General features: G+C 41.2%; 1 protein-coding gene across 6 annotated transcripts in view; it reads right to left on the bottom strand.

The window, feature by feature from the left end:
- Positions 1-19,945, bottom strand: part of LOC121673314 (interphotoreceptor matrix proteoglycan 2-like) — a 57,072-nt gene that overhangs the window by 20,343 nt on the left and 16,784 nt on the right. For 5 of the 6 annotated variants that reach the window (XR_006019176.1, XM_042046523.1, XM_042046525.1 and 2 more), the window contains exons 4-9: positions 14,846-14,877; positions 14,733-14,756; positions 9,903-9,932; positions 3,634-3,680; positions 3,083-3,174; positions 398-559 (exon numbers count right to left, since the gene is read on the bottom strand). Coding sequence is in view for 5 of the 6 variants with exons in the window: in XM_042046523.1 (XP_041902457.1) it covers positions 398-559; positions 3,083-3,174; positions 3,634-3,680; positions 9,903-9,932; positions 14,733-14,756; positions 14,846-14,877 (387 nt within the window). In the remaining variant the exon portion in view is untranslated. The remainder of the gene's footprint in view (positions 1-397; positions 560-3,082; positions 3,175-3,633; positions 3,681-9,902; positions 9,933-14,732; positions 14,757-14,845; positions 14,878-19,945) is intronic. The other variant, XM_042046526.1, reaches the window with a different exon arrangement.

The raw sequence follows: 19,945 nt of genomic DNA, 5'->3' as shown, positions 1-19,945 counted from the left end.
GCAACTTGTGACAGTTGTGGTGATGCTTTTTGGCTGCAGTGAAGAGTACATCTCTTTCCCATCTGGCCCAGGATCTGGCACGGGGTTAGCTCCAGTAAAAAGGATTCAGAGATCCCCAACTAAATGGGACTAAGAAGGAGGCAAAGCTAGAGAAAAGATAAGCCTCATGATAAGCAACCATATGACAACTTAGATGCCTCTCCAGAGAGAAAAGGAAGACATACACCCTGCCCCCAAAAGATGATGGTAATATAATTACCACCATTATAGAAAAAATAAAAAACACATATTGGAAACAATAGGGAGACAAAAATCAGCCCTGGCACAGATGCTTCTTGCTACTATTGCTTTGCAGAGCCAGCAAAAGGAAAAAAGAAAGTTAAGGGAAGGGAATCACCTGAGAAATGAATCGTTGAGACAGCAGTTGATACTCAGCAGCAGATGGATCCTTCAGCTCCTCACTGTACTGTTCACCAACAATCAAAATGTTGAACTCAATCATCTGCTCTGTTACGGGTCTGACTAGCTTTTCGTCCTGCTTCTTTATCTCATTATTGATCTGGAAAGGAAGGAAGAAGGGAGAGAAGAGATACACTTATGAATGACACTTGAACACTGCAGTCCAAAGCACAGCGTGTTCACTGGAGACATCAGCACACCTGTTTGCCTTGCACTATAATGGAGTGCTTGTGAAACCTCAGGGACAGAGGCAGCAACTAATAAGGCAATCTACTAAACAAGAACATTTCTTGAGAATTCTCATATTGAAGATAATTCTGTTTTCTATTTGGACATCTTCAGTGTAAGTCCATCTAGTTGACCTCAGGTACAAACAGAAATACAGTTGTGTGGGATGTTCATGAAGCAATTTAAAGTGCAGCCATGGATACCCAAACATCTCACTTGAGCCCAGTCAACCAAGGTTGATTTACCCAAAATTCACACAATTTATCACATTACTCCTACTTACTATTCCAGCAGGAAGACAAGCTACCTTTGCCAAGTTCTACATTTGGAAGAACATCCTGCGTTGTTCAGCCTCAGGAGGTGAAGAATCCCCCCAGATACACAATGGGCATTGGGAAACTGCAAGGAGCTCTGCTGAGCTAAAGCAGTGGGCTTCAACTGTTGTGTCTACAGCTGCCCAAAAAGCCCCAGAGCAGTGGCTGTGCAGTGCATCAGGGATGCATGTAGCAATCATGCACACTGCCACAGGCAGCAGTGAATACCAAGTTTTAATCTGATTTGAATGTCTGCATGCTTTCTGCTTACTTCCCTAGCAGTTTTAAAACAGCATACAATTCCTTGTGGTATACTGAAAGACATCAGAGGAAAAAAAAAACAGAGCTTTGTCTGGGAGAGAAGGGAAGGCTGGCTTGTTAACTTTAGCCAAATGTCTTTTGCTAGAGGTTTTCCCTTTGACTATTTACATACATAGTTGTTGCCTTTTTCCTGTTAAAAAGGAGAAAGAGCCAGCAAAACAGAACTTTTCATCAAAACTGCAGCCTAAGTTATGAATCATGCAGGAAATGGAAAAACTTTCTCCAGAAAGTTTACCTGCCATCAGTGAGCAATTTCTACATAGTTCAGGAACCCTCTAAAATTTGCTAGTTAAATTCTCTTTCTGGCCCCTCACATCTCTTTTTCGCTGGTTAACTCTGTCCAAAGACCATAAGGACTGGCACATCACTTAAGGTTAGTTAGCATTTGAGAGATACACACAGCAGGCATATATATATAGTGCTACCATATGGCTGTTTGCAACACTATGTAGTTTAAATCATTTGTAAGCCCTCCAAAACCTGGCACAATCAACATATAAAGCGCAGAAGATGAGCTTTGCTCACTCTTGGCTTTGTAATCAGCAATGCCTTTTGGCTGCTGAGAACAGTGAGGTGGGATGTAACTGTGCAGAGTGAAAACGCTGTAGCAGCAGCAATCTAATTCTGGTTCCTTTCCAATTTACCAAGTGGCCCTATTCTCTGCTCCAGTAGAAATATTCCAGGCAGTTCTGTTTCAAAAAAAGAATAATGCTGTTCTTGGGACCAAACCACAAGTGTTCTTGTTGCATAATATAAGGCCAGACCCTGCACTTGAGTCAGAAGCTGTCTGTTTCATATTCTGTATTTATTCCAGCATCAGAGCTCCAGTCAGCACTTACAGCTCTAGGAGAAAGTACAGTTTGGATCAGCTTTGTTTCATGGCCACACTAGGTTCTTGAACAATAGGGCCCAGTTAAACCCAGTACAATAAATCAGCTGTTATATGCAGCATGCAAATATGCAAATTTGTGAACTTCTCCATTACCCATTGAGAGTTTCATTTTTATAAGAAAAAAAAAAGCCAGCTGATTTATACCACTGGCTTGCAAAATTTTCTTCAGTCGTGTTGGCCCATGAATACTGCAGTTGGACTCTAGAGTGTGGGATTTAAATTTATCCAGAGGACCTGTTTCCTAGAAGGAAATACTTCCCTGGAACCTATGTGGTGGTCAGCTCACTTCTATGGAGATATTTTAAGTATGGGGTCTAGATTTCCCAGTGTTGTGAGCTTTGGTTAAATATCACAGAAAGGGTGGCCTGTAAGATGATAAATAGAAGTTTGCCTATATCAACAGAGAAAAGGAGCAGAGAATCCGTCTTCAAGGCTGTCCAGGCCACCTCTCTGCTGTCCTACACAGTTGTACCACTCAGACCCTTGAAACACTACTACAGCAACCTAAGGTATAACGTGCTTCCATAGGAATAAGAGTGTTCCACATTCTTCTTGGAGCTTTCAGAACCACCATGCATTCCCTTTCTCATCCTACGGCACTAGCAAAATCCTCATCTGATAGCTCAACTGATCTGTTATCTCCGGCTGCTGGGGAAGAGGCATTTCAAAGCCTCTCCAAATGAAAAAATATCTCCTCAGGAAAATATTTTAAAACTAGAAGTTCACGCCCTGATTTTATGAAATTCAGGTTTGTGTTAACACACTATGTTAATGACACCTTTAATTGCTAGAAATATGTAAGTGACCATAAATATCATCATGTAGGGAAGGCAACAGAATGCTGAACCAAATGAAAAAAACCACTCACAGTAGGGACTACATTGTCAAGCTCATGGATGGTATCACCTGCAGGAGTCTCAACGGAGATCTCATGAGGGGGAGGAACATTGGCAGCTGCATCTGAAAGAGAAAAGTATTATTTTGTTTGGGTTTTTTTTTTCTATATACCCATGGTCATGTAGATACACACAGAAGCAGTTCAGCAAGCATAAACCAATAGTAAAATTTGATTCCTATTCCCATCATCGCAACAGCAACAGCAGAGAAGACACCTTAAGAGCCTGAGGAAAAGTATCAAATACATTAATCAATATAAAATTATAACATTCTGCCTAAGCAGATGTATTTTTGGAAACATGAACTTAAGTGCAATAAAAAGGGCACAGAACTAATTTTTCAAGTAGGATTTTCACGATTCATAAAATAACAAATTGTCAGCAGTTAACACGATCTCCAGATTACAAACAACATTACAGAGATGCAAAAATCCAGAGCTTTTTTCTGAAATCCAAACACATTCATTTCTCAATTTTCTGATAATTCAAAATCAGCCTTAACAGCAGTTAGATTAAAACTGACCTCTCAGTGTGGTGACGTCAGCATCCAAAGGTGGAATAGGAGTCCCACTAGATAAAAATAAAATCAGAAATTGAAGCTGGATGTGGTAAGATAAATGCAGTCATTTTTGCTATTTCCTTGATTCTGATGCTACACCAAGAAGCACATGTGCAAAAGAAATTTTTCATGGTACTATTTTGCTCATAACTTCATAAAAATTAGGCTTTTTTCAGTTATATTTTGCAACTTAGATTTTGGGTCACTTGCTCCATACAGCACATCATGTGCCTCTCTGGGTTGCTAACCCTCTTATATCCCAAATGACATGGAGTCCCACACTAAAATACATTTTGCCTTCTAGCAGTTCCGTAAAGAAAGCAAATGCAGAGAAATAAAACACAAAGAAAACTGGTAATACCCTATAAACCACTCAGTTTTTTACAAGACCCAGTGCACTAAAACACTGTAAATGCACCGAAATCACTGCAAGAAGATGGGTTCTTTTCAGCATTAATTTTATTCTGCTTGTTTGGAAATCTTCAAAACACATCAGTTTCAAAATCCAGTTATGGGATTCACACGCATATATAAACCAACTCTGGGTCAAATGCGAAAAACATTTCAGAAAAACAATCAGATGAAGACCATCAGCCTGAAGAAAAACTAGCAGTTTTGACACAACTCTTAAAATAAACCCAAGAGGCTTGGAATCCATTCTGTAAGCCTGGAGCAACTGTCAAGTTACCAAGAGTGGGAGACATGCTCTGACAGAAACGAATCTTTCCTGAATGAAGGAAAAATTATTTTTCTAGTTTGTAAGACTGGAAGTTTAAGTGCTGGAGAGAAACTGAACTTGAAAATTACTGAAGTTCATTGTATTGAGATATTCCTCTCACTTCTAAAGGATCTCCTTTTTTTATTGGTGGTCATACTTGTGCCACTAAGCACTCATTGCAGCAAGTCTTCACTCTAATATATGCAATGTCAGCCATGGTTCCTGGCCTTGCAAGGTTTGATTTTTGATTGACATACTCTATGTCTGGTTTTGCAGTCTATCCTCAAGCAAAACTCCACTCAAAGGTGATGGATATTTTGCCTCCCTCAGAGTGTAGAGTCAGTCTTTGTATCACTCCAAAAAAGGCTTCCTGCACCAGGAGACTACCAGATTCACAGCTACATACTACAGATACCAGAGCATCAGCATATGATCAAAGAGACCATAGTTTCACTGAGTTAATGTCTGAAACACTTTCTCCCTCTGCCCCTCACAGACACAAGACTTATGTGCCAATAAACAGACCTGAAGGCAAACCTGCTGAACTTTCTATTTAAGTCAAGGATTTTTTCACCCATCCTTTCCCAGGAGGCACAGTCTAATCCTCCATGTAACTATTAACTATACCAAAATGTAGTTCAGGGAATGTTAAACTGACAGGGTGAGATCTCCACAATAAATCTAAAATATAAACAAAAAATAAAAACCTCCACATGAACCAATCAGAAAGTACTTATTCAAGAGTTTAAACAGTATGTGGCAGGGCATATCACCCCTCTCGCACCACAGGTGGCCAGTGCAGATAGGAGAGACAACCCAGATGGGCAAGGCCCAGCAGGTATCATCTCCTGGTGCCAAAAGGTCTGCCAGCTTAACAGATGTGGGAAGAGATAAAAAAACACAGGTGACCAAAAGGCCTGTTCTACACTGTAAAAGTACTACAGATTGTCACAGAGGCAGAAGTCTCAGACTCCCTGGGAATGTGCGAGACTATTTCTTCCCGAAATTTGGATGCAACTTTGTGGTTACTTTTCTGGACATTGAGGGAAAGAATTTCGATGTGTGCTCCATCAGAAATTGGATGGTAAGAAACATTGGATCCTAAATTATAATATTTCTTTGCTAGCAGTAAAATTAATGGTACTTTTAACCCCGCGTGTATAATACTAGTTGTCCTCTTTTTGTCTTATTCCTGTGTAGTAATAGTCTGGTTTAAATCTTTAAATCTTGGTTAGTTTTGTGTCTATTAAATAAATAATTCATTCTATAATAGACTGAATCAACAATTATTAAAGAACTTGCAAATGAGAGTGGGTCTTGGGGTGTTGGCCAGCTCAAAAAAGCTACTGCCTGCCACCAGAGGCCTGGGCAAAAGGCAGGGACTTATTTAAACCCACAATCCATTCAATCCATTCATAACACAGTATGTTCATGAACTTTCTTGCACAAATAAAATCAATGAGCTCCATGCAAGCTTTGAAATGCAGTTGTGTCTGCTTCCATCTCATGGACACCAGTACCTGTTTTCAGCCAGCACAGTGCAAGATAATGCTCTGTCAATTCTTTGACAAACTCAGTAAATCTTGGAACCATTTCCAAGACTGGAAAATTTTACTTAAGAGTATGATTTAGACAAGATAGCCTCTCTTAAGGATATTTTCTTAAGAATGCTGGTCATGTTTTAGAGGGATTTCGTTTCCTTACTTGTTTATCATCCTAGAACTGCAATAAAAACTATTGCTTAATTATTAATTGGTCTGATGAAATAATATTTTCCAATTAAGTTCACCTAACTTCAAGATGTGTCTTTTACCAGTTTCAATAGGAAGTAGATTACATCTATACCAGAGTGTGACCAAATCACAGCATCAGTAAATAAAGCATTTTAGTGCATCATGTCTAATGTTCAGAACCAAGCATGACTCTACTTTTCAGGAGAGGTGAGTCAGTCTGGGATTTTATTTCTTAAAAACTGTTCAGTGTAAATAGGGTCAGAATAAAAGCCTCAACAAAAGCAAAGCGATCAACAGTAAAAACTCTGCTACAGGATTTTTAATGTCCTGTTCAGTTCAAACCTATTTATAGCCATTAGCTGACTCTCGTATCAACCCCCTTTTCTATCAAAGGGGACAATAAGAAACATGATTTGCTGTGGTAAGCTCTGATTCCAACCTGGGACTCGCAGGACTCCATCCAGCTGCCCACAGGTTGGTGCCCAGAATACTTTGAGGGGCCTCCAGGCACTCCTGACCTCCAGCTACTGCCCCACAAGGCACAGGTCACCCACGGATCCCACATCGTCCCTGCCAGCCTTCTACACACATGTGCTGCAACTGAGGGCATCTCAAAAGGACTAAAATTACTATCTGACCAACTGAGCACCCAGTTCTGAGCTGGGTTGGCCATGGCCAAGGGCCAAACACCCACCCAGCCACTCTCATTCCCTCTGTCTCCATGAAACAGGGGAGAAAATAAGACGAAAAGCTTCTGGGTTGAAATAAATCCAGGAAGATCTCTCTCCCCAATTACCTCCATGGGCAAATCAAACTTAGCTTAGGGAAAACTAATTTATTGCATATTTTAGTATGTTTGGGTAGTGAGAAGCAGACAAACATTAAAACACCGCTTACCCTTCACCTTTTCCCAGGCCCAACTTCATTCCTGACTCCTCTACCCAGGGCACGCTCTGCAGGGGCAGCAGCTCCTTCAGGAAAGGTCTGCCTGCTCCAGTCGGAGCCCTCCCTTGGCTGCAGGGAATACACGCTTTGCCACGGGGCGGTGCCTTTGGCCTTGGCATTCCCCATGCCACTGTTTCTCATGCTTTTTGTTCCCTCCTCCTCTCCCTGTGCCATGTTTTTGCCCTTTTTTACACAGGCTTTCCCTGAGCTGCCACTGCCACGAGTGTAGGGCTCAGCCCTGCTCGTCAAAGCCATCTGGAGGCACCTCAGGGCAGCCCCAGCACCACAGGGAGCCCCTGCTGCCACCACCTTGGGCACCCGCCCAAGGACAGCTGTGTTTGCCATTGTGTCCATGAGATCAGCTTTAACTAAGCTGCTTGAGTTTTTAAAGGAAAAATCCTCAAAGAAGACAAGAAAACCCAAACAAAATGCTGTGTTATAAATCACACTTTCAAAAGAGGAGTAGCTTGCAAATGGAAAGGCCTAATATCTTTCTCAGGTTCTACTTCTAGATCAGATAACTGGTTATAGACACATCAAAGTGAGGTTCTTCAAGTTGCAAAAGTCCCAGAGGACTTTCTGTGTCACTGAGTCCAAGAAATGACAGTTCTCCAACAGGGCACTTCTGTCACAAACGTCACCTTAGGCACGGGTTTAGCCACATGGTGACAACCACAGCCCAAGCCAGGCCTTGGGGCAGCTGTGACAGTGCTGAAAGGTGAGGTGAGAGTAAGGCCAGTGTCAAGTTGAGAGTTAAGGTTGTGGAGCAAACCCATCTCCTTAAGCAGCAACAGACCCCACTCTTTGCCAAGGCCAGGTAATATATTCTTACTGGCACTGAGGGGATTTTAAACAAAAGCCCTCAGGAGCTAACCAATTTTCTGACAGAATTCCAGTGCACAACTGGCTGAAAATTAAAAACCAAGTGCTTAAACACCACCTACTAAAACCCTAATCAATCTAACCAAACAAGACCAGTCAAGCACCAAATTTGGCCAAACGATCAGCTATCACTTTTTTCCAAGAGGATAAAAATTTTGTTTTAAGAATGCTATGCTCTAACCAAAGTCACCTTATGGGAAACACTGGTTTTTCATTACTTTACCAGAGTGGTGAGGTTTGCTTTCTTTTTGCACGTGTTTCTTTTAGCCTTCTACTTCCCCATAACATTTTAGTTTTTCAAATGCCCACTTTATTGATCACCTAAAAAAGCAGCAATTGTACTGGACACCTCTAAGGAAGTTACTCAAAATGCACATGGCAATGCATATACTGAATTATCTGAACACATCACTTTTCAATGTAAACACAGATTCAAATTCCTGTTTAGTTGCACCACTTAAAATACACAGGATTTTTTATGGTTTTGCCCCAGGATTAATCCAGGACCCTGTCATAGGTTAGCAAGCGTAGTCCCGGAAGGGACGTCCTTGCTAAGGGGTGCTTACAGTTTCCTCTGGGAACTGACAGAACCTATCAGCTGGCCAGTTTGAATATGGACAATTCTCTAAGCCACTTAAAGTTGTGATCACCTCTGTGATCCACATTTAAGAATAGGCAAACTCCCCCTCCAATCTCTCTCTCGTTTCCGGCGCTGGCACAGGTGGCTGCAGGCCCCGTGTGGGGGCCAGCGGGCCCGGCCAGGCCCTGCTTGGGCCAGGCCGGGCCGGGCCACGGCCATCCTGGAGCCATGGACCTGTTCCAGCCGTGGAACCCCCCCCACTGCCTTGCCGTGGGCAGCCGGAGCGGCTCGGCTCTCCCCCCTCTCCACTGCGATAAGAAAAATTCAACATTCCAGCTGCAAAGCTGCAAGGCCGAGGTGAGATTAACCCTTTTATTGCTGTGAAGAGCTGAAAACCTGAGGGAAGAGAGAGAGGAGATGCTTAAAGCTGAAATTCTGTTGTGAAGCTATGATATATCAGAGTATCCTGTTGTAATTTCATGAAGATATGGGGGGTGGAGTGTTCAACTCGTGAGCAAAAGCACCTGTGCTGAGATAGGCAGATGCTGACGCAGCTGTAATTTCATGAGAAGTTTGGACAGGGAGAGATGAACCAGATGAGGACTTTTGCTCCGAACGGGAAAGGAGAAAACCTCAGTTCCTAGAGATGCTCCCAGAGATAGTCCTAAAGATGAAGATGATGAAGACCCTTTGCTCCCAGGGAAGGAGAAGGGCCTCTGTTTTTGTTTCTGAACGGCTCAACCTTAAAATTGTACCCCAAAAAACTTCAAGAGTGGACCCTCGAAAGCAGTTGCGGGAAAAGCTGCAAGTCGGGGGAAAGGACTCACACGCAGGCAGAGAGACTCCTCTTCCTAAATGGACTGAACAATATTTGGAAGTGGGCGGCTGTCTCGTTGTGATAATGCTTTCATAGCATGAGCAAGAAGAGACTTCTCTTTCTAAATGGACTGAACAAGGTTATTATGGAAGTGGTAAACAGACTGAACATCTTAAGGGTTGTCTTTTCACATTGTCAGTGGGAGAAGGGAGGAAGGTGGGGGGAGGAGGAGAGTTCTGAAGGTGGTATAATTTTTTTTCCTTCTTCTTTTAGGTCTGTTAATAAACTTCTTTATATTCTTTCAAGTTTGGTGCCTGTTTTGCATTTCTCCTAATTCTTATCTCACAGCAGATAAACAGTAATGAGTATTTTGGACCAAACCACTACACTAAATTGGTGTTTCTGCCCGGTTACAAACCGAACCCGCGACAGACCCACACTTGATTTTTAACTCTACCTGCACAAGCACACCACTTGAGGTGGAGGGACTGTATTCCAACAAGATTTTAGTGTGAATTTGAGACACAGACATATGAAATGTAATTTCTAATGTCCTACCTGCATGAGTGATTCCCTGGATCATCTTGGCTGAGCAGTAAGCAAAATATAAAAACATACACATATGTATGGAAAGGCAGGAAGGAATACAGACAAGCAGATGTCTAAGCACCAAAACGAACAACACTGCACTTGTGTTTCCTTGGCAGAAACAACCAGTTTCAGATCACACAGCTCTGTTAGACACCAGGATCTAGGCAGGTGTAAGACAAAATCCATAAGGGCCTAGGAAGCTGATCTGAAGCAAACAGTGCTTATGGACAGCCTATACATATTAGTACAGCAATCACAGCTCACAAATACAGCCCATATTCCCCTTTTTTTCAAGGCCCATGGTACGTACTTCTGTGTGACATCTGTCATGTCAGGAGAAGGCTTGACAGGTTCCAGTCCACCAAAGTATAAAGAGAGTTCCACTGACTCATAGGCCCAAACTGGTTCTTTATGTGCAGCCATACTGTGTTATTAAGGAGAAGCAACAGCCTGGACCTGTCAAATGGGCCATCACAGTAATACCATTTCACAGCTCCCCATGAAATTCTATGAAGGTGTTAGTTAGATTTTTCTCTACATTTCTCCTCAAGGTTTAAGACAAACCCAACTATGTGGTTGAAGAAAGTAACATCTTCAGATTTGTACATGTTCGGAACATCCACCAGTTTATCCAATATTTATAAGATTATTGGTCAGTTTGAATGTTCTAAAGACTAACTGTCTATGTCAAGCATGTCTTTTTCTTGAATAATATTACTTCAATTCTCATATTGCACAAAGGAGAGAAAATTTTATCATCTGATTTTATAATTTTTAAATATTTTAATCACACAGCCTTGAACTAACTAAGCACACAATTTAAGAAGCATTTTTATGCAATTTCAGAATGCAAGGCAAAGCTTCGTATTCAGATTCTCTTCCTTTTAAATTTTACATGCATTTATCTTAATTTTCATTTAGGCAGTTCTTGAATTTTCATCTCTTTTGCTTCTAGTTAGAGCAGGACAATCCTTTCATATCTGCTACCAGACATCAGGGAGCACAAAAGAAAATATACAACTGAAAAAGGAGCAGTGTGGAACTCCTCACATTTGGTAAAGCTGTGCAGATGATAAAAAAATTTCCGAAATGAGCAATATCACTGCCAAGTCCACAAGCAAACTATAAAGAATCTAAGGCACATTTCTATGTCACTGCAGACAGAACTGCTGAGCTGGTGAAATGAGCCCAGTGCAGAAGACAAACTCTTATTCTTTCATGAAGCACATTTAGATCAATAGTACAAAACCTGAATTGATACACGAACCATTGCTGCCACTGCTGATAAAGTATGGATTCTAGATTTGCCCATGTATTTCAAGGCAGAGAACATGGACAGAACACAGGAGGTCTGGACATGATTTACTACAATTAATTTCGGTGAGTACAGAATCAGCAAGTACCATCAGAAAGGACACATGCCTCTACATATTTCATTTTACATTAATAAATGCTTCTGAAGAAATGAAGAAGTAGTGTGTTATATTCCTCCTTTTCAACTATCCTCCTGTCCTCTTTCTTTTCCTCAGCATGCTATTGTGCATACAGCATTCAAGCAAGGCTATGACCTAACAGCTCTGTTTTTCTGCTTCAACAATTTTGTGCTCCTCCTTTGCTCTCAGCTGATTCTCAAGATCTGGCTTTTGACCCCCCAGGAATTAGACAAAGGACTGTCCTGTTGTAAAGAGACAGATTCCAATATTAAGAGACAGAACATTTTTATGTGAAGTGCCAGTGGCCTACTGAATAAAGCAATCAGTAAAAGTCTTTAGCTGATGTAGTGCTCTGACACTTCCAACTGGGGCAAAAGCTCTACAATTTCCACTGCGCGGCTCTGTACACAACTGGATTGTGTCCCATATATTGCTTTTCCTTTTGAGGTTTTCTCCTTGGTGGTACTTAGTTTAATCCCTCAGTTCCTTAAAAGGCCAGGGTAGCACTTAGCCTACGTGAATGCACGCTCTAAACCTTACGGGAACAAACTCTCATCCTGCTGTTACATCACTGCCAGTAATGCCGGATTGGGAGTTATTCCCGGAACTGAACTACAGGAGTACAAGGCACCTTTCAATAGGCTACATTAAAACTATCCCAGCATTTAACTAGATGAAATCAGCTTTTTCCAGCTAGAGAGAGACACCATATTGGCATCTAGGCAGGATTACATGAGTTGTATTAAACTATTCAAGTCACAGCTTCAATTCTATAGTGGTTTATAGCTTTCAGCACAATTTTGGTTTGATTTAGAAAGTTATAATGATGAACAGATATCAAGGGATTGTCTTCCATTCCAGATCAACCTCAAATTAAGAGCTCATTTCATAGAAATTTTTTTTTTCACAGAAGAAAGAGATTTGTCAAAGCTTATGGGAGAGTTTCTTGTGTGGGGGCTGTGCTCTAGAACCTATGGCAAAATTTCTTATTCTTATCAGTGGGAAAACAGACCAAGAAATATGCCCAGTGCCAGGCCTCCAAAGTGAAATGGCTGCTTCTGCACAGTCATCAGAGGCATTGGATCTCACCACAGGACAAGTCAGAGACTCCTGCTGGATCCTCACTTCAAGGCACCGCCTGGAGAAGCCTGTCCTTCCCTGGCAGTGTCAGAATCTCACCTGAACATCTCATCTAGATACCCTGGATATCTAGATATTTAGGACAGTCCTGCCATCCCTCAAGACCAGAACAGCTGTTCGTTCTGACACAGATGGCACAGCTGGGTGACAAGTCAGCTGCGTTCAGATCCCAGCATTGCCCTGCACTGGACCAGCCTCTCTCTGCACGTGTGGGTCAGCAGGTGAGAGCAGCAATGCCCAGGAGATGGTAGAACTGCACTCACTTCTCCTTTCTGCAGGAAGGACTTGACACTGGATTTACCACCCTGTGCCTTAGAGCTGATGGTGGTCCTGGGTTGGGTACTTATGCTGACTTCTAACAGAATATTTTTAGAAGAACATTTATTCTAATCTTTACTGGGAGGTCTGGTTATTTTTTCAGGGAATAACACTGGCTGTTGGCAGTATTGAGATGGCTGACTTGCTCCTCTTGGGGGAAGACATCTGGAGTTAGATGAGACATCTTCTACCCATGACAGAAAATCACAGCTTTGCTTTTTGTAGGACTCTGGCTTACAAACTTCACATCTTAAACCATGAATGCTCTAAGATGTCCAGAAGGCTCTTAGAGTAAGTTTGGATTTTATAATAATGGCAAAATTATTTCTACTCATTTCTTCCTGATGTTCTATTACCCAGAATAAGTCTACCTGTTTCTGTCACTGCTTCAGTCCTGTATCACTCTCTTTATTATAAAACACTGCCAATTCCAAGCACAAGACAAACAACAAATTATAGAGGAAAAGATACAGTAAACCTAAAGTTTAAACTGATGGCAATAACAAAGATCCCACCCTAAAGCTATAAACAGTCTGAAGCAATAAATACTGAAATAAAAGCAGTGTATTTTTGAGACAGATGCAGCACAGCCCCACAGTGAACTGAATTTGGTAAAGTTTCCCAATAGTCTACTGCAACCCCTTTAATATTGCCACAAAACACTTCATAAGATGGTTTTTTGACAAGTACAACATTAATCACTCTGATCCACCTTTCGAGCAACAGTTGGGCTTTTTGCACTGTTCCTTTGCTCAGCCCAGTGCATGCAGACTCTAGGTTCATTAGCATTGACTCCAATGCCTCATGCATTTCTACATTTACTAGATTTCCTCAATGATCACACAGAGGGATGCAGTAGGTTTCCAAACAAACTTCTTCAGAACACATGTACACTGTCTAGCTGACTTGGAAGCTTCAGGGAGTGCTCTTGTCAAAGGAGCACTCAGCTCCACAGGACAGAGAGGCAGCAACCTTTTAGGAATCATTTTTGCCATTATCAGTTCACATTATTACTTTTAATAAATGCTGTGGTTATGAGATCACTATGAGGATACCTAATTTGGGACATTGGGGGCTTTCCTAAGAAGTCTGTTAAATGATAACTCTTCCCAGTATTTTAATTAGTTGTATTTATCATAGCTTTATGTGGCCTTTAAAGCAGGGAATTGAACCTGCCAGTTTTTCACAGGAGTTCAGCATCAGATTGTTTGCGTTTGAATTACCCTAAAAATAACAGTTCAGATTAAGTTCTGAGTAGCAATGGAGCAATAATAATAATGATTTGAACTTGTTTTCAGTTCAATAAAAGACACGAAGATAACAGGTCAAGTTCAGGTTTGCTTTGGTACAAAGAAGCCACAAATCAGACTAGTTTTCAGTTTTATTGCCTTGTTAAAAGTATGAGGAGCCCAAGCAACCAATTCCCTTGTAACTGTGTTTCTCTTGAAATTCTTTAAAAACAGCATTTCAAAATATTACATTTCCTTATTGTTTTAGTGATGATAACCAGGACTACCTGAAAGCTTTTGGGAAAGGTGTTCAAGACAACCAGAACACTAACACAAGTAACTATGGACACATCTCTTTCCCAAAACAGATTTCCCTCATAAAACCTCTTCAGGTAAATAGCCTGTGTCTGTGCCTGGCAGCCTGACAGCCAAGAAGGTGATGACACACTTAAGCAGAAGTACAAGCCTCAGACTGGCTGAGATATTTTGAGCATGCCAACCATGCCAGGACAGAGGTTCACATGCAAGAACCACCGGATTTCTCCACCAAACTTTTCTGTATGTCCTTTTGAACAAAGATGAATCTTGTTCATCTTCAGTGCACAAATCAATGCCAGCAGCAGCAAGAACCAGAGAATCTACCTATCAGAAGCCTTTTGAAAGGGAAAATTACTTACCCACATGACCAATCAGTGCAGGAACTGACAAGAAAAAGAGAGAAAAGGTTACAAAATGTCTTGGCCTGTTATCTCCAGAGAGAATAAAACACAAGGAGAATACAGATACTCACCTCCCCATTGCTTCCTTTGTATAGGACAGTTTCTGGAAAGCAAACAAACAAATCCAAAATATATTTGAGTAATATAAGGTGAAAGAAATTGAAATGCAGTTTATATCACTTTATTTCCTTCTGTATGCTGAAATAATTCTATTCTCTGTACTGTCATTTGTTAAGTTCAAAATTTATTAACAAAGTCCCTGCTGAAGAGGAAATACATTTGACATTGTCAAAATACAACTGAAACTCAACGTCAGACAGTGTAAAGAGCATTAGGTTTGTTAGAGTTGCTCTACATTTCTGCATTTCCTGTAGTGTTCTGCAGGTACAACAATCTCCCACCTTAGAGGAGGCCAACAAGAAAAACCTTTTAAGGAAGCAGTCTTCAGAAATTCAGTATTACTTCTGCTACTTGTCTATATATTTAAAACCATTGTTTGAAAGTAAAGTTACAGCTTAAAGTACCAGAGCATGATTAATCTGATGACTTTGTTTATGGTTATACAAGTGGCAGGGATGATGTTTTTTCATGTGCAATTCTTTTTCAAAAAGACTAAGAAGGGCCACACAGTTCACATTTTTTCCTCAAAGTTCTCATGGTATTAGTGCCATTAGTTCTTGAGGAGAGTCAGAGAAGGCTCTGTGAGGAATACTACAAGAAGTGGAGGAGGTCCTGAGCAGTTTGCAGCATGACAGCTGCTGAGAAATAATGCTGTATCCTGCTGCTGTACCAGTGTAAAGACAGTATCAAATACTTACAGAAAATTATTGTCCATCCACAAAATTTCTGCTTCTCTGCTTTAGAGGGGCAAAAAGGGATGGTTTGGTGGACTGCTTATTGGGCTGGCTTTCTTTATGTAATCAATGCAGGTATATTTTTCAGTAAAAACAACACAAAGTGGATCAACTCAGGTATCACCTTTGAAATTAAATTACAATTAGCTTTAAACATACTATTTCCACTTTGCAAGCTCCTCTGAAGAACAGCCATTTATATTCAGTGACCTAAGGATGGTCACTCTAAGCTATCCTGATGCTTCTTGTGAAAGAGGGTTGAAAAGGCAAAAGAGACTTTTTGAGCAGGTTGGCCTGCTCATTCTCTTCACCTGTGTTTCTAGGAAAGTGTAGAAACTCAGCTGTTATTGATTTGGGCCATGTCAGTGACTACCCTTCTCTTCTTTGTAGGACACATGGACATTACGGTCACAGCTAGAATGGCAGACAGCTTGGATATCAGCCTGAGCAGGGCTTGCCAAAATACTAATTTCAGTCAGTTTACTTTTCAGCATGTTCTTTGACCAACATTTCTTGTACAACTCCATTTAATGAAGCATTTGGAGATCCTTTAGTATGAAAAACTAAGACACAGCAAGACTAGTTTTAAGTGACAAAGAAACCAGGTAGTCTACAGTGAAAACTAACTTGAGGCCACTAAGGCTGTGTTGGACTTTGGGTGGTTTTTTTAAGGTGTCATTATGCTGGTCTGTACAGTGCCTGTATATTCAGCTCTGACCACTTCCTAGAGCAAAGGAATAGGGGCGCCCCAGTGGGGGTTGCCTGGGCCAAAACTCTATTGCAGGGCAGTCTGAGGAGCTGGTGGCTCCCAAGTTCCCTGAGTCTGGGTCCCTGGACTTAACCAATATGCCTTGCTATTTCCAAGTCATCTATTCAACAAATTATAATGAGAACTTATAAGAACCAAACCTGAAATGTCAAATTATTATTTTAATGGCCAAAGCCTAGAATAAGAAACCCTACACAATCTCCACACCCACATTTTTAATAAGGCATCAAATTACTAAGTTCTCATCCAATTTCATAGTAAACTAGCACCCCCTATTGCTAAACTAGCATGGTCTGCAATAGTTTGTAGCGTGACTGTCTTCCTCTCTCTCAAATGTTTAATTTGCTTTCCAGCCTGGGGTGGGCAAGCGATGATATATTTGAACTCCATGGCAAACATCAACTTTTCCCCCTAATTAGAAGCCAAGGGCTCTAGAGTTCTAATACTGGCTTCTTTAATCACTTAGGACAGAATAGCCTTTGCCAAAACACCTCACCTCTCTGACTCAGTTCCTTCATTCAGATGGAGATAGAAATTTACCTACTGCACATGGACCTGCAAAGATTGTTTAAAATCTTTAGCTTTTGAATACTTGAACCAAGACCGTCCCTGACATCATTGTTGTACCAATTCTTCTAGTGCTGGGAGCTGAGTTTTGTGTCAGTTGCTGTAGTGCTCCCCTTTCTCAACAGTTACTTTTACATAATGCAAAGTTATTGTGCATTACTACAAATGTGTTAAACACAGGCTACCGCAATACCACAAATCACATATGCTACCAACCAGAGGAGCTTCTGTCAACTCATGAGCTTGCAGAAAAGCAATTATAGGACATTCTTGCCTGATCCTAAGAGACTATCATTATGCATAGAAGACAAAGCATCCTGAGGGTAATCCCAGGCAGGAAAAAAAGACAGAGGAGATGCCAAGGAGATCTGAAATAATCCCATATTAATTTAATCCCATCTGTGTAGTACTGTACCAAGCATATTTGATTTAACCCACCTATACACATCATTTACAACAGGAAAGTGATACAACTGGAAATGATTCTCTATCTGCCTATCCTGATTCCCCACCATGGTGCGTGGCAGAGCTCCCTTGAAGACAAGGCCACAGCACTGGGCACAATTCAAGGAAATGGATGGCAATGTCCAGAATTGAAGCCATAGAGAAAGGCCAGAATAGGAAGCAGTGCTTTGAGGCACATCCCTGGCAGGTAAGGTAAAAATACAGTCTACAGTGAGTAAGAGGAGAGATAGCAGGAGCAGCTTAGTGGAACAGATATTGTTTCAACTAGGTGCAACTTGAAATGAAGGCTAGAGATATCTATATCTAGATATATATAGATATAGATATATATGGCAAAGGTGGAGGGGTTTTCTTTTTAAGCTAGAGGAGGCTAAAACTTGTAATGCAAAGAATGAAAGTCAATAGGAGAACAGCAAGTGCATGTATAAGAAAAAGGGTGAAGGAAATCTGACATGGCTCAAAGGAGGGCAATTGAAAAATGTTTTTTTGCATCCATACGAGGGGATGGGGGATGTGAAAGAGCAGATGTGATCTGGATTTTTCCAGATTGAGAAGAAACAAAAGGAAGTGTTCTGTGCAAAGAAAAAAATGTAAAGTGTGGTTAGGACATTTAAGTAAACAGAGAAAGGCAATGGTTAGCAAGGAAGGTCACCGAAAAGGGGAAGAGGAGAGACAGCAGAAGAGGACTTCCACAGGAACCTGAGGAAGACAAAATAATCTGCTTCTGTGAGGTATTCAAACTACAGCACTGGGAGTAAGTGGTTCCAAGTAATTCATATCATTGGGATGCTACATCCCACTTTCAAACACAGCTTTTAGAATTCAGGCAGAATCATTTATTGTACATTGTTAAGTACCCATTTCAGCGTACTAAGAAGGTGTTTTGTTACACTACCCATTCAGACATCCTCGGGCAGGTTTGCCTTCTGCCCTTTTACACTAATCTCTCACTGAGCAGTTCGTGCTGCAAACACACTGAAGCAAATAGAGCTGCTCAGGGGCTGGAAAGTCAATACTTTATAAAAGTACTGCGGAGTCAACACCATTGAAGGGTTTGTATCTTGTCCCAGGAACTTTTCAAGTTGCCTTTCGATAGGTTAGCACCTCCCATCACAGTCTTGGGGATTCCTGGGGAAATTGTCTGCCTTTTGATTCTCAGGCAAAGCTCTGCTACAGACTCCTTTCCACACTAAGTCTCAGCTTAACTCTTGGCTCTCAGACCCACCAGAGTGGGCAGGGCACAAATTTCCCTCTCACCAGCAACCAAAAAAAATCCCACAGACCTGCTTCCTTTGGAAAGGATTCATAACCTAATTCCTGTTGTCCCATCCCATCTGCCCAACACTCTCAGATATGCTTAGTTATGGACATGGGATTGTATGGGAGCCCTCAGCAGGTATGGCTGAGTATCTGCTCAACAGATTAAGTTACATGGGTTCTTTTAATGCTTCATTTCTCATAACAGCTTTTCCCAACGTCTTGGCATTGTAGATTGTCATCAGACCTGTAAGGAACAATGTCTCCTTAAAACTTTATTTTCTGAAATTTGATTGAAATCTGGAGAAATAGAAATTGTGACATGCATTACATGCCCACACTGGAAATGCAGGATGCAGACAAAACTTTACACTGAAAGCCCTGAAGTATCAGGCTTTAAGCTGCTTTTTGCTATGGACTTGGGAAGGAGATACAGCCTAGAAAGATGAAGGTCTACCTACCTTCAAATTCAAATTAGAGACTCTTGGCCAAACCTAAATTTCCTGAATTCTCCAGGATTGGTAAAACATCAAGTTTCAGGATTTTTATGAATTAAAAATGGCCCCAATATAACTGACCAAAAGAACAATGCCAAAGTCATGCAAGTCAGAAAGCATCTTTGCTTGTTTTAACTGCTTTGATGAACAGAAAGGTCACAACAATTATCTCAGCCCACCATGACTTAACAAGACGTGTGGCAATTACACAGGGAAGTAGGACCATCAGGAGTTTAGGTTCTCTCTACCCATCAAGGAATAGTATCAGACCTCTTTCAAGATATCCACCAAACTGATAATTCACACAGTCTAGATCCTGCAGGCCTTCCCAGTGGCAGGTACTGCTGAGCTGTACTTCATCCTCACACGGGAAGCAGCAGACAGAAACCAGGGTTAAGCAGTGGGCATGGCACTGACTCATGTCTTCTGCTCCAGAAGGAAGCTTCCTCCTCAGCATGATCTACATTTCCCCTGTTTACTAAGGTCTTTTCTCCCATTTGGAAATAAGGGGTCTGAGACTGCCACAAATAACAAATGGCTGAAGAATCATGGAGTTCAGAGATCCTCGTGTGCCAGCAGGAACTTGACAACTGCACAGAAATACCAAATATATTCTACATTTTGACTGTCACTTTTTTGTTCTGCAGTCATTCTACTTGCTTTGCTAAATAAAATATATTCTGTTTGATAAGGGTATTAAACAAGAGGCTGTAAAATTGCTCTTAGTAATCACCCAAGAAAACCACTGACATGTTTCTTTCC

Source organism: Corvus kubaryi, unplaced genomic scaffold (genome assembly GCF_017639235.1).
Source record: "Corvus kubaryi isolate FWS band 111438036 unplaced genomic scaffold, C.kubaryi_AGA036_p1.0 65355, whole genome shotgun sequence".
Lineage (NCBI taxonomy): Eukaryota > Metazoa > Chordata > Aves > Passeriformes > Corvidae > Corvus > Corvus kubaryi.
Note: the sequence above shows the minus strand (reverse complement) of the source record. Positions and strands in the feature narration are given on the sequence as shown.